Raw genomic sequence first — 14,604 nt, forward strand, 5'->3', positions numbered from 1 at the left:
TGACGTGCAGACTAACCAATGGAGTGTCGGAAACGGCAAAACCGTTGAGAGGATAAACCAATCAGGATCAAGGGTGTTTTGAGTGACGTGATGACTAACCAATGGAGTGTCGGAAGCGGCCGAAGGGAGCCAATGGCTTTCGGTAGAAGAAGGCGGAGTCTGTGAAAGGCAGTGAAGATGGGTGGGAAGCCGTTTAGACAGACAGCGAGATTAGCCAATCAGCTCGGTGGGCGGGAGGCTGGACGCGACTTGCAGCCAATGGAGCGTGGCGAGGGCTATGATAGGCAGGAGAGCGGCCGAAACAGCGCGGCGGTCAGGGGACGGCTGAGCCAATGGCGACGGAGGGCGGGGTGGCAGTTGGCGAGGCGAAAGGACTGGCCAATGAGCGTCGAGGGGGCTCTGAGTGGCGTGGGGCCGGCCCAATAGGGGCGTGTCCGGGCACAGGCTCAGATTCAGGCGCCATGTCGCGGCGGCGGTGGCGGGGTCCGCAGAGCGCGGAGGGCAGCGGCCGGGGGGGGGAGATGGTGAAGATGGCGGGCGCCGGGGGCGGCGGCTCGGGCCGGTATTACGGCGGGGGCGGCGAGGGCGGCCGGGCCCCGAAGCGCCAGAAGACGGAGAACGCGGAGCAGCAGCAGCAGCATGGCCCGGGGGGGGGCGGCCCCGGCGGCGGGGGCCCGGGAGCGGCCGGAGGGGTGAGGGCAGCGGGGGGGGGGGGCGAGGTCAGGGAGCGTGTGGGGGGAGGGGCCTGAGCACGATGTGGGGGGAGGGGAGCAGCGAGGGGAGGGGCCCATGGGGGTGGGGGGGCTGAGAGGGGGGAGGGGCTATGAGGGTCTGGGGCCCGAGGGGGGAGGGGAGGGACGGGGGGAGGGGCTATGAGGGTCTGGGGCCCAAGGGGGTGGGGGACTGAGAGGGGGGAGGGGTCTGGGCACTATGGGGGGATGGGGGGGAGCAGCGAGGGGAGGGAAGGTGGAGGGGAGAGGCTTTGAGGGCCTGGGGCCCATGGGGGTGGGGGGCTGAGAGGGGGGAGGGGAGGGACTGGGGGAGGGGCTTTGAGGGCCTGGGGCCCATGGGGGTGGGGGGCTGAGAGGGGGGAGGGGTCTGGGCACTATGGGGGGATGGGGGGGAGCAGCGAGGGGAGGGAAGGTGGGGGAGAGGCTTTGAGGGCCTGGGGCCCATGGGGTTGAGGGGCTGATGGGAATGGGACCCCAGTGGGTGCAGGGGGAGGGGGCCTGTGTAGGAGGCAGTCGGGCAGGGAAGGGGCAGAGAGCTGGAGGAGAGGGGGGGGGCAGTGGGGTGTGGGCAGGGAGATGGTAGGTGTGCAGATGGGGGACAGTGGGGTATGGGGAGAGGCCAGGGCCAAGAGGGGGACTTTGTTCCCCCCCATCCATTGCTCCCTTGGGTTTGCAGGGTATCTGGGCAGCTTGGTACCTGCTGTGCCCATAGGACAAAGATCAGACCCACCCATAGTACAAGGCCTGCAGGGGAAGCTTGTGGGGATCTTGGTGTCTGGCAGCACACAGGGGCCGAGTCCAGACTCCCTCCCACCCCGCCCGTTTACACTCTGCCGGTCTTTGTGTGGCGGTACATAGAGGGGAATAAAAGATGGTTCGCCCAATGCGTTGGGGGCTCAAAGCCTGGGATCATCTCTAGTGTGAAGGCATGAGGCTTCCCTGCCATGTAGGGATTCATGGGGCTGTCCCTCAGCATTCTGGGAGAATCTTCACTGACTCTAAAGCAGGGCCTCAAGTGGAGCTGGGAGAAGAAGAGTGTCTCAGTCTATAGGCCTCCAGCAATCTTGTCTCTGCAGGGTTAGCATCCCTGAATCCTCAAGGTCTCTCTCTTGGCAGGCAAAAAGGGTGTGTGTTTCAATCATGTTAGCTTAATGTTCTTGAAAACCCCTCTTTGTGCGTAAGGTGCAGACTAATGCAGGTGCTTACATATTAAAGCTATAAAATGTGAGCTTGAGTTAGAGAGAGAGTAAAACATCTTTTAAAATACTTATTTGCCTTTAGGAAAACTATGACGATCCCCACAAAACTCCAGCTTCTCCAGTTGTCCACATCAGGGGGCTGATTGATGGTGTTGTGGAAGCTGATCTTGTGGAGGCCCTGCAGGAGTTTGGGCCCATCAGGTAAGGAAAACGTGTATTCATCAAGCAGGGAATTTGGATCAATGTATGAGTCAGTACTAAGTTCAGCTTTCACATTTCTTCTTGCATTAATTTTAGCTAGACACTGAAAACAATAGTTGTTAGTACAGTTAAATGTTATTAGCCTGCTCTCCATTTGCTGTATGTTTGAAAACTAACTTAGGTTCTCTCCTCCCTAGTTATGTGGTGGTGATGCCTAAGAAGAGACAGGCCCTGGTAGAGTTTGAGGATATTCTCGGTGCCTGCAATGCTGTGAACTATGCAGCAGACAACCAGATCTACATAGCAGGGCACCCTGCATTTGTCAACTATTCCACCAGTCAGAAAATATCCCGCCCTGGAGACACAGATGATTCAAGAGGAGTCAACAATGTGCTGCTCTTCACTATCCTAAACCCCATCTATTCGATTACAACGGTGCGTGGTGGTTCTAATTCCAGGTTCCCTTAGTGTGATAGACCTCTCTAACCCTGGAGCAATCTGAGTCCATCCCTGCAGAATGCATCATCGCCCGAGTACTTGAGTGCATATACCAATGCAAGAGGAAGTTTGAGACATGTTGGAAAATTAATGTACCTCTGTTTGTTTGGGATCTTGCTTAGGTATCTGAATTAGTTGGTGCAAGCCTGCCTAACTGGGTGGAATGGGATATTCTAAGGCAAATGTAAGGGGATAATGATTAAGCTGAATCAAAATGAGAGAGTCTATTTGCAGTTTTGGATGAAGAAAAATTACTAGCTAGCCATGTAGAATATCGACTCTATAAAACCTCAATCCTCAGTTGCAGTGGTCTTGCTATCCCAGTGCTTTTGAATGCAGACTGTCAATTGTATCCACATCGTGTGATGAGGCTGCAGGCAAGGTCTGCTGCAGACTGCTTTCTATGCGATGTCATTTCTTAAACTCTTCTTAAAGCGTTTCCTATATTGTCTTGTCTCCTTCCCTTCCACAGGACGTGCTGTATACCATTTGCAATCCATGTGGTCCTGTGCAAAGGATTGTTATTTTCAGGAAGAATGGGGTCCAGGCCATGGTGGAATATCCTTTTTCACGTGCTCTTCAATGTTTGTCCATATTTTATCCCACTAGAGTTGTTCCTAACTCAAAGTGTTGGGTTCAGACTGAACTGTTGAAGTGTGCAGATTATAGCAGATTAGAAACCCTCTCGCTCCAGTGCTTCTCGTCAGAATGCTTCTACTCCAAGTGAGACGTTATTTTGAATGTGGGCACAGGGGACTTGCATTTTGCACATGCTTAATTTAGAAATAATATGAAAATTCACTATTCTTATTGTGGGTATGGCTTAGTGACTGCAACAGGCAGCTCAGAGCAAGAAAGTTCTGTACTCGCTCCTACTAGTGACTTGCATCTGAAGAAGTGAGGTTCTTACCCACGAAAGCTTATACTCCCAATACTTCTGTTAGTCTTAAAGGTGCCACAGGACTCTCTGTTGCTTTTTACAGATTCAGACTAACACTGCTACCCCTCTGATACAATTGACTGTTTACTCTGGACAAGAGTACTTTGATCCCTCTGCCTTAAATCTCCAGCTACAAAAGGGATATTATGATTATACTCATGGTTTGTAAAATGTTATGCAAGCACAAAATATTATATGGAGCCCTTTTAACAGCAGAAGAAAGAACAGGAAGCAGACATTAGCAGCCTGCATACGTGAGGATCTCCTCATGATTGGTTATTGGATCAATTATCCTGCTCCTAAAGAATTGCTACACATGTCTGTACTAAATATACTAAGTATTCTAAAGATTTCCTTAATGTACTAAACGTTTGACTCTGTGCAGAGTGCGCAGAGAGCCAAGGCATCTCTGAATGGTGCTGATATTTACTCTGGGTGTTGCACTCTAAAGATTGAATATGCCAAGGTAAGTGTAACTGAAAACATGGATAGGTACTTGATGAGTTGCGCCTGTCAGTATGTTGGATTGAATACAGAGCGTCTGTACAAAATTGTATATCAGAATTGTGGAAAAGCTAGCTTAACTCTCTCAAACTCACGCTTTTTCCACAATGTTGTCTTCCTTATCAGAAATACAGACCTGTACCTCTGTGGATATAAAAATAAACAGGGAGACAACGTTAGAGCAGGAAACTTAGGGCTCCTTTCTCCTTACATCCTTGGGAGGAAGAGTTTTCTTCTAGTGGTTAGAACAAAGGAATGGGAGCCAGGACTTGTGGGTTCTGTACGTGGTTCCACCACTAACTTCCTGTGTGAGCTTCAGCAAGTAACTTCTCTCTTTTTGAAAATGGGAATAAGTGGTTTGAGCATTGGCCTGCTAAACCCAGGGTTGTGAGTTCAATCCTTGAGGGGGCCATTTAAGGATCTGGGGCAAAAAAATTGGTCCTGCTAGTGAAGGCAGTGGACTGGACTTGATGACCTTTCAAGATCCCTTCCAGTTCTATGAGAGAGGTATATCTCCATATATTATTATTAACTTTTGAGGAAGCTGGAAGGCTTATTTAGTGTGAAGTTTGCATTGAGATCCTTGAGTGAAAGGAGCACTAGCATGGCTATCTCCTATAGGTTTTTTTAATTGTTCTGTCCTGCCTAGAACTCTGACCGTGCGAAATCGAGTAATGGTAGGGGTGGTTGTTTTTGCAGCCCACACGTTTGAATGTGTTCAAGAACGACCAGGACACCTGGGATTACACAAACCCCAATCTCAGTGGACAAGGTAACCTTGATGGACTGCTTTGTAACTATACACAAACTTTGTCAGTCAGTTGACTCGCGCACTTCATATCTGACTCATGTTATGTAATGCCATTGGCCTGCCTCCTAACTTCAGTTAGAACTGTACCTAAATTCAAACATGATGTAGGCCAATGCAAAATAGAGTGCTTGTTCAGTTTATCTTAAAATCAAACGCTTGTCACTAGGGCATCTCACGGGTGGCTTACATTATGTATTTGCTGCCTGACTTCCATCAGTTAAATGTTAGGAATTAAGGAACCTTATGCATAAGGTTTTAAGGAGTTTCTGGGCCTGGGCAGTCTTCAGGGGCAAGCGAGGATTTAGTGCCACGGCTTTCTTACATGGAAGACTTACAGCTTGTCACCTGATGCAGCTACCGGCTGTTCGTGCCTGACTTTCAAAACTGAGCTATTACAATTGCTAGTCTTTTCATTATGCTAGAAAGTAACAAGAAAATTCTCCTTGAGCTGTTGGATAGTTATCACACAGCTGAAGGATAGTGGAATGGGTTATAATTCACAGGCGCGTGGGTGAACATTTTACACAAATGTAACTTGAACGTGGAGGGAAATGCAAAAATCTGTAAGAGACTGTCTGGTCCCATATTTGGAAGCATTGAGGAACAGATCCCTTTCCTTTCCAAACTGAGTGCAAATTAGTTAAACAGAATCTGTGTGATGCTGAACAGTGATGTGTATTATTCAAATTGCAGCCATAGATCTCTACTTCAGACTGTTACAATTACGGTCAAAGCTTATCTGGAAACCCCTTGCTTGGGTTTTTGAAACTTATGCATACTGTGTGGAGGAGGATGAAATAAACAGCTGGTGTTGAGTTACTGTTTGAGCAGCTCTCGCATCAGTTGAAGTGGTTGCATCTCTTATGTTTCCCTGTATTTTTATTTTATTTAAATGGTACAATCTGCTTGGCAGTATTGTCTTGCTTCGTGTTTTAAAACCAGGGTGTGGAGCTATTTGTGGTCCCAGCTGATTCAAGTTTAGAGGGTCCCTCGAGAATTGGGTGTGCTCCCTTCAGAGAGATTGCTTTTGTCTCCTCTAAGGAATCTTAGGACTCCTGCCAGTCCCTGCCATGCTGCATTATTGCCTCCAAAGGCAGTTTTTTCCTCCTCCTTTCATGATGAGAGGTGCAGCCTCCATGGGCTGCGCAGTGTGGCCCGAGGTGCTGAGTAAGTGCCTGGCAGGCTGGAGTAATTCCCACGTGGTGGACACCCCTGTTTTTAAAAGAAGAAAACTTATTAATATACTGAAGCAAGCAATGGCATTACATGACTTAACAAAAACATAAACAAATTTCTCCTCCAAGGTACATAACTAGAAGATGTGCAGAGCCGCAGGGGCTAGTTGCAGGGCTGTGCATTTATTTAGATGCATCTTGGCTTTCCTGACATGAGGCTGGGAAATGAGGGCGGTGTATTCTCCTGGCCTTTCCCAGCTCTGAGCAGTTATTACATATAACCCTGGGGGACCGTACTACAGTGGACGTCCCGAATTGGCTGTGGCCTGCCTCTGCACATTCCTCACACCACACAGTGTAGAAACCTCACTAGCTCTTCCTGGAGAAAACATGCATCATCCTTACGTACCAGAAACAGCAGCAGATTGAGCTCATTACATCAAGAACACAACACCGTGGTCCAAGAAACATCTACAAGCACAGAGAGAGAGAAAGAGGCGCACCATGCCACAGCAGACATTATTCTTACTAATCAAAGCAAACAAAACTCTGAACCCAAGAATGTACACAGAACTAGGAAACACAGAACAGAGGGTTCTCAAAACAAGTCCACCAGCGCATTTCGGAGAATGGAATAGATCTCAGTGGCCATCCAAGACATAGGATGCTCTCCATATCAACATGGTTTGGTTTGGGAGGGCAGTTCTTTTGGTTATACTGCTTTCCTGCAGTCCTCAGCTGCCAACATATCAGCGCCAAGTGGAGACAAAAAAAACAAAAACAAACCAAAGGCACACAGATACCTAAGAGGCTGTAGCTGGGGTGTGCAGTCTGGTGCACGCGTGCATAACGGGGGCATTTGACCCAAGGCACATTCCATTACAGAGGAGACACGCACACTGGAGAACTACACAGAGCCAGAAGCACCATTTTGTTACAGCACCACACAAATTCAGGAGATGAAACATGGAAGGAACACTCTCATTTATACACCTTTATGTCCTCTTTCTTGATATCTTCTGAGGACAAAACATCTGTGAGACCTTTTTAAAGATTTTACTTTTTTAAAAAAAAATTTTGTAGCAGTTTTGTGCCTTTGACTTGTATTTATGACTCTGAAACCATGTGATGCAGGGTCGCAGTGTATGTTTGATGGGACGCCATCTTTCAGAACTGTGCTAACTCACTGTTGAAGCGTCCAATGGTAAGAGAAATACAGAATTTTTATGTGACAATGGACATTGTACTGTGTACTCCTGCTGTAAGTAGCCCTTTTCAATCTTTGTAATGACTGATTGTTGGAATAAATCTGTATGAAACTCAGTTGTGTTTTAAAAAACAAAAGAAACTGTATGGTTACGTGAATGTTACGCATTGTACATGATGGCTCATTTTAACTTATTACTACTGTTGCTTTGCTACCATGCTTGTATAAGTCTCTCACTTACTCCCTCTTCCTCTGTTTGGGTGGGGAGATATTTTGCCATATTTTTTTTCCCCATTGCTATAAAGAATTAGCAGTGTCCTGGAGGCAGGTGTACTTCAGTATTGTTTGAATCACGAAATCAACTGGGACACTCTTCCTTTTGTTTCTTTCCCCGGTCAGTCATGGCTACCTTGTAATCAGCTTTGAAATGTGCCCAGCTCTCTATTCAGGTGAAGCTGGGAAGTCCTGTCTTTGTTCTAAGCATTTTATTCAGACACCGATTGCGTTACAAGATGCTGTAACTTGTCTGTGTAGGTTCAGAAATAGAAGTTGTAATCTTGACTGTGTGATGGCAGTTCTAACAAATGAAACTGCAAGTGTGTGTCCTACGAACTAACCTCTTGTTAAAATAGGCCAGTCTGGCCCATTAGCCTAGGGCAGCATCATGTAGTTCCGTGGCTGGATCTCAGCAGAGACAGCGCTGCCCCAGCCAAAGGGGCATGTGGTCTGTGCTTGGAGCAGGGTTGGAAAACTCTGGTGGGAGCTGGAGCCAACCGTCCTTGGCCTTTGAGGAGAGTCAGTCCTCATAATACCAGGCCTTGGGTGAAATGGAGACCCTGTGGGAGAGGGGAGTTTAATCTCCCCCTGCCAGATAAACCTTAAAGTGTTGGAGGCAGTTGTTGGCTAGAAAATGATTAAGACCTCCTGGGCAGCTGGGGTTACTATGTGATTTAAAAGAAGCTAGGACTTAAATGACTTTGGTAGCATACAGGTAAACCCCAGGAATACAACCTATTGAAGCATTGTTCCTCTCTGGTTCAATTTTTAACCCATCCTTCTTTGTCTAGGGGATCCTGGCGGTAACCCTAACAAGCGTCAGAGACAGCCCCCTCTACTTGGGGACCACCCTGCAGAATACGGTATGGATCTGGTGCGCAGGGTGGCTTTGGTAGGAGGGTTTTGCTCTAATATTTACGGCTTTCACGTGTTGCCTCTACTCCTGGTGTCTCCACAGGAGGACCTCATGGTGGATACCACAGTCATTATCACGATGAGGGTTACGGCCCTCCTCCACCTCACTATGAAGGGAGAAGGATGGGCCCTCCTGTTGGTGGCCACCGCAGGGGCCCAAGCCGCTACGGCCCTCAGTATGGACATCCTCCTCCCCCTCCTCCGCCCCCGGAGTACGGCCCTCATGCTGACAGCCCTGTGCTGATGGTGTATGGCTTAGACCAGTCCAAGATGAACTGTGATAGGGTCTTCAATGTCTTTTGCCTCTATGGGAATGTAGAAAAGGTGAGAGGGGAAAACGAATGGCTTGTTCTCCTGGTCTTGTGTAGACTGATATCTTTGATCCTTGACACAGTCTGGCAGAGAGTTCTGGTTCCGGTGCTTGGGCTTGTGATTTTTGTTTCTAAGTAGCCTTACTTGCTTCCCACCAAGTCTGTTGGGCTTGGCTTTGAAATTGGTGGTGTGCAATTTGGCTGTGGAGGCAAACTCCTTTATAGCGTCCTATGATCTCTGCTTGAGCAATTAGGGCTCAAATAAGCCAGAAGAGTAAATCTGGTATGCTGGGGCTGTGTGATAGCTCCTCGTTTGCAAACAGTCTCCAGCAGGCTAACTGAAAGTACCCTCTGCCTCTGGAGACACAAGGTTGACTGGAAGAGTGCAGCAATCGTGGAAGAGTTTGTGTCTTCAAAATGGTGGGGGCATGGGGGTTAAGGGATGGATGGAGCAATCCACTAAACTCAAATGAAGTGAAATTAAGAAGCAGAGCTTGAAGGCGGATTCTGAAATGTATCGGTCTGAAGCAGTTTAGTTCAAATGTGTAAAACCCAGGTTATTTGCAGTGTTGTAGCTGTATTGGTCCCAGGATATTACAGAGACAAAGTGGGTGACATAATATCTTTTATTGGACCAACTTCAGTTGGTGAAAGAGACAAGTTTTTGAGGTTACACAGACCTGAAGAACTGTATAAGCTCGAAAGCTTGTCTTTCAGCAACAGAAGTTGGTCCAATAAAAGATATTATGTCACCCACCTTTTCTCTCAAACCCACGTGATCTTCCTGAAGAATGTAAATGTCCTGTGCTCACATCAAGGGTGTGTTGTATCTTAGGTGAAGTTCATGAAGAGCAAGCCAGGCGCAGCCATGGTGGAGATGGCAGATGGCTACGCTGTCGATCGAGCAATCACCCACCTCAACAACAACTTCATGTTTGGACAGAAGCTGAATGTGTGGTGGGTCTCTTTCCAGATGCTTTGTGGTCTTGATGTCTTGTGAGATCTCACGGTGGGGAGCTTGATCCCCAGCAGAAAGCTATGCATATAGTGACAAGCTGTGCATTTCTCTGCTTGTAGTGTATCCAAGCAGCAAGCCATCATGCCTGGTCAGTCGTACGGGCTTGAGGATGGCTCGTGCAGCTACAAGGACTTCAGTGGCTCTCGAAATAACAGGTTTTCGACCCCAGAGCAGGCAGCCAAGAACAGGATCCAACATCCTAGCAATGTGCTTCACTTCTTCAATGCTCCTCTGGAGGTGACAGAAGACAACTTTTATGAGGTAAACTTGATCAGACTGTACAGTTTCCCTCAGCTCTTCGCTGTCTGATTAACATTCTTCCCTCTTCATGGTACAGTCTCAGATTTGAGTCTCGTACCTTGCTTTTCCATACAGCTCCTAGCTTGGTGTGGGACTCCATCCTGATGGACTCCTCTGGGTTCTGTTGGAAAGGACACATTCAGTAATATAGCTATTGTTCATGTGTGCTAGAACATGAGAATGGGACCCAGTTTTCCTGGGTAACCCTTTTCCACTGAATCATTGACTTGCTCAAGGTCACTTCCCATCTCTTGTCTTGTTCCCCCTCTGCCAAACAGAAGAATTTTGACCTCAAATGGTGGTCAAGTCTTAATATAATGAACTACTTTGAGAGCTTGAGGGGATTGTCACTCAATGAGCACATGTACACACCAAGCAGAAGCCTTCCGTGTTCTGTCTCTTACTCAGTCGGTTTTGCTCTGTGTAAGCGGTGTTCTGTTTCATAAGGCACAACATGCGGGGTTACGCTGTAAATTGCGAACGTTTCCAGTGACCCGTAGCGTGTGTGGGGCTTTAAAAAAAGCAAAGATAAAATTCCCATATGATAGCTGGTTTTGATAAGACTTAGTTTCTGATTTGGTGCCCAGACTATTCAATGGTACCTTTCTGAACTGGAAAAACTCTTGCAACTTTTCAACTGGAGCATTCTGATATAGGCACCGTAACGAGCAACCAAAGTGTCCGCTTAGTTGGAGTACATGGAAGGGTGTTAATTATTTGTATTACGATAGCACTGAGCAGCCCGCTCATGGATCTGAATCCCATTGTGCTAGGCGAGGGATAAATTTGTAATCTATTGGCCTGATGAAGTTTGGCTTATAGACGATTGAGCTGAATTTACCCTTTGATTCTCAAAGCTGTTGTGTTACTATCTCTGAATACTTGTCTGTCTTCCCACTAGATCTGTGATGAGCTGGGAGCGAAGAGGCCAGCTTCTGTCAAAGTGTTTTCAGGGAAAAGTAAGTAAGCCTTTAAACATGGTGACACTTCCCTTAGGGACCAGGAAAAAATGGTTGCTTAGTCAGAGGTGGGCTTCTAACTAAAGGGGCAACAAAATTGTCCTGGGAAACCTTGGGGATGCTTGTGGGTGGCTGTTTGACAGTCAGGTCTGGAATGCAGGTTTTAGTGTAGTCTTACTCCTCCTGCTGGTAAGGTTGGGTCACAGGTGATAAATTGCCTGGTACTGCTGTGTTTGAGTGGCACACCCAGCTTTAATCATTAGACTTGCAGTTTTGAACTGCAGTTTAGCGCCTTGGCCACCAAGCCTTGATTTAGCAAGCTGTCCGCACATAAAGGGAGATGAGAATGAACGTGCATTAGCAGAAGCCACTAGGGTTGAATTGTTCTGCTGAGCAAGCATGGCTCCCCGTGATTTCCCCTTGTCACACTGCCTTTCCATCAGAGGACTGGCTTAGGGGATGGGAAGACGAATGAGTACCTGTGAATGGAACGGAACCGGACCATAAAAAAACGGGGAGGGTAAGGAAATGGCTCGAGTGGAACCAATCCCATTAAACCGCTAGATTCAACCCAACAGAACCTTACTGAGTTTGGGGTGTGGGTGGCTGGGTGGCGGTGGTGGCCTGTGATAGACAGGAGACCAAACTAGATGGTGTCCCTAGCCTCTGTTTGCCAGAAGCTGGGAATGGGCGACAGGGGATGGATCACTTGATGATTACCTGTTCTGTTCATTCCCTCTGGGGCACCTGGCACTGGCCTCAGAAGACAGGATACTGGGCTACATGGACCTTTGGTCTGACCCAGTGTGTCTGTTCTTATGTTCTTAGATGATCTGGTGGTCCCTTCTGGCCTTAAACTCTGACAATTAACGCCTCCCTCCTTAGGAGCAAATTCAATAATATGCATTTAAGGGAGGTGTTGCTGCTCCCTCAGAGCTGCTGTTACATTGCACGAGGCATCCTCTGCAGTGTTCCCAGTCCAGGTGGCAGGGGCCGATCAGAAGGGGGGCAGAGCTCTTGTATAGCGATGTGGATCATTAGAATGTGCTGTTGTCCTACCTTGTCCTGCTTGTATAGTGATGTACGCACACTTGTAACCTCCAGTGTTCCGTCCAGGTGAAAGAAGCTCCTCTGGTTTGTTGGAATGGGATTCAAAAAGCGATGCGCTAGAGACCCTGTCATTCCTGAACCATTACCAGATGAAAAATCCAAGTAAGCTGTGCTGTGCTTGCACTCAAGCTTTGGGGGGCTCTTGTCGTAATCTGTCAGTCTGGGTTCAGGAAGAGGGGACCGTGATGGAGCATATGCTTTCCTGTTCTCTTTGACAGCCATCTGTAACTCTTGTCAGCAGCCAGACTTGGTTAAGCTACAGTTACGATTGCTGATGCTTATCGCAACTTCCCATACAAACAACTGTAAGCCTCACCGGCGAGTTTTAACAGGATGTGGTCAGAAGCCTGGTCCATTAAATGCTGTGATTCGTTGTCATCTGAAATTTCCATGGCTTTTGTCGGAGGGAGTTGCTATACTAATGTGATGGAGCGTTCCCATCTTCCCCACTTCATGCCTCTGTTTGAACTGAAATTCGGCATGCTGCACTCAACAGATCGTGTGGGTGGGAGGGTGCAGGGTCCTGCTGCCTAGGAGGGAGCTGGGACTTCGGAGGGTTTTATTCTCTGCTCTGTCATTGACTTGCTCAGTGACCGTGAACAATCCTACTTAATCTATCCACCCATCTTCAAAAAGGAGAGAATACTTCTAACCTCCCTGACGGACGAGTGGGACTTAATGCACATAAAGAGCTTTTAGATCCTTTATACTAAAAGGTGCTAGACATGAAAATGTAAATTTCTGGGGCAAAAAATAAACCTTTATCCTGGTTTGTTCTCATCTTAGATGGGCCGTACCCGTACACGCTGAAACTCTGCTTCTCAACTGCTCAGCATGCCTCGTAAGTGCTGCCCAGGTTGGGCCAGGAGCAGGGGATTCCTTCCGTTCTTTCTGCTGCCTTTGAAAAAGTTCTTGTATTCCTTTTTTTAATGCTCCAGTTTAGTAGAGGCTACCCATAGCGAAGACATGTCAACTGGGAGAGGTGAAGCGGTCTGTCTCCCAGATACCTTCAATTTTTAAAATTATTGTACATGTGATTTGTTTTTCCGTTCAGATTTTGTGCTGCCCTGTGTTACTGGCACATTTCAATAAAACCGTTTGGAAAATAAATATTACTTGTGTTTGATCCTAAATATCAGAGTGGCATCAAGAGTGTGTTCCCTTAGGCTCTTGAGATTAGCAAACTGAGAATGGTCTGCGGCTTTCCCATTCATCGTAGGGAACAAAAAGCAAGTCGTAAGTGAGAGCTTCAATTTGTGACATCACTCACCAGTGTAGGTTTGACATGAAAGACTTAGTTAGTTTGAAACTAGCCCAAACCTTCTCCTGAGATAAAGTGTTAATATCCAGAGAACCACTTGCATGTTCTTGATGTTCCTCACTTTCTGTTTTTTCAATTTTTGAAGTGCTATTACTGAGAACTGTACTGCTAAATAAAGCTTGTTTTCAAAGAGAATTCACCATGAGTGGGATATGGAGATTTGTTTGCCATTAGATGGAAACCTTATGCCATAACTATGCATGGTGCTTTAGGTGGAAACCTTACCTGTTAATGTATATAACACCATTAGTACGCAGCATGCTTTGGAAAAGACAGTGTCCCTTTCTGAGCCTGTATGATAGATTAACACAGACTACAACTTGCCAATTAAAAGAAAACTGGAATCTGTCTTCTAAAAAAAGAATTCCTGAGTCCGATTTAGAGTGAATAATGAATGCTTTGAAATGTAATTCATTGAGGAGGTTGGGATGATTATTTTTCAGAATGTTACAGACAATGACTTAAACAGATCTGGTGTTAAAGTAACAGCATCTTTCATCATGAAGTGTTCTACTACTATGCAGCTCCAGGGAAATGCAGCCGTCTTTGGGGTGTGGGTGATTGGCCCTCCCCCACCATCGGGCAGTCTGGCACTGCGGGAAATCCCTTCTTTGAAAAGTATTCAGTGGGATTTCTGATGTCTATGCCCCTGATGAGGCTTCTCAGGTTTTCTCTGAAAACCCTGCATGTGTGACTGAGTCAACCCAGAAACTGGTGTCCATCAGTAGTTCTGGAAAACACGGTGTACAGAAAGCTGACTAGGAGTTGGTGCTGTTTCCTTGTTTCTGTTCTTTCAATTATATTAAGTAACAGCTAAAAACACACTCACTCCTTAATGCTACTTCTCCATGTAAGCAATTGCTGGAGCTACTGTAGCAATGCCATGCGACAGTGAATGGGAGGAGGCCTGCACAGCCATGAGACTGGCCGTATTCAGACCAATGGTCCATCTAGCCCACAATCCTGTCTTCAAGAATGGCCAGTGCCAGATGTTTCAGAAGAAATGAACAGAGAGCAATTATCAAGTGATCCATCCCCAGGTGCCAGTCCCAGCGTCTGGCAGTCAGAGGTTTAGGGACACCCAAAGCATGGGATTATGTCCTAAATTCCCTGTAAACTACGTGCCCA

The 14,604-nt window shown here is 47.3% G+C and overlaps 1 protein-coding gene across 2 annotated transcripts; it reads left to right on the top strand.

Moving 5' to 3' along the window:
* Positions 1 to 539: 539 nt before the first annotated feature.
* HNRNPL (heterogeneous nuclear ribonucleoprotein L) lies at positions 540 to 13,265 on the top strand. 2 transcript variants are annotated; one of them, XM_054010250.1, is made up of 13 exons: positions 540 to 692; positions 2,013 to 2,131; positions 2,329 to 2,566; positions 3,102 to 3,187; positions 3,939 to 4,035; positions 4,773 to 4,845; positions 8,334 to 8,405; positions 8,501 to 8,781; positions 9,604 to 9,725; positions 9,846 to 10,047; positions 10,988 to 11,045; positions 12,162 to 12,257; positions 12,942 to 13,265. In XM_054010250.1, the coding sequence occupies exons 3-13, from the start codon at positions 2,342 to 2,344 to the stop codon at positions 12,998 to 13,000; spliced, it is 1,371 nt and encodes a 456-aa protein (XP_053866225.1). In that variant the 5' UTR covers positions 540 to 692; positions 2,013 to 2,131; positions 2,329 to 2,341; the 3' UTR covers positions 13,001 to 13,265. The 2 variants fall into 2 exon arrangements, with proteins under 2 accessions (XP_053866225.1, XP_053866223.1); XM_054010248.1 differs by having other exon boundaries at positions 541 to 692; positions 12,150 to 12,257.
* Positions 13,266 to 14,604: the final 1,339 nt, after the last annotated feature.

The sequence above is a fragment of the Malaclemys terrapin genome, chromosome 20 (genome assembly GCF_027887155.1).
Source record: "Malaclemys terrapin pileata isolate rMalTer1 chromosome 20, rMalTer1.hap1, whole genome shotgun sequence".
NCBI classification, from domain to species: domain Eukaryota; kingdom Metazoa; phylum Chordata; order Testudines; family Emydidae; genus Malaclemys; species Malaclemys terrapin.

Coding starts and splice junctions, on each gene's coding strand:
- HNRNPL (XM_054010248.1), top strand. CDS start 2,342: ATGCCTAAGAAGAGACAGGCCCTGGTAGAGTTTGAGGATATTCTCGGT. Junction 8,406..8,500: donor GGACCACCCTGCAGAATACG/GTATGGATCTGG, acceptor GTGTCTCCACAG/GAGGACCTCATGGTGGATAC. Junction 11,046..12,149: donor CAAAGTGTTTTCAGGGAAAA/GTAAGTAAGCCT, acceptor TGTAACCTCCAG/TGTTCCGTCCAGGTGAAAGA.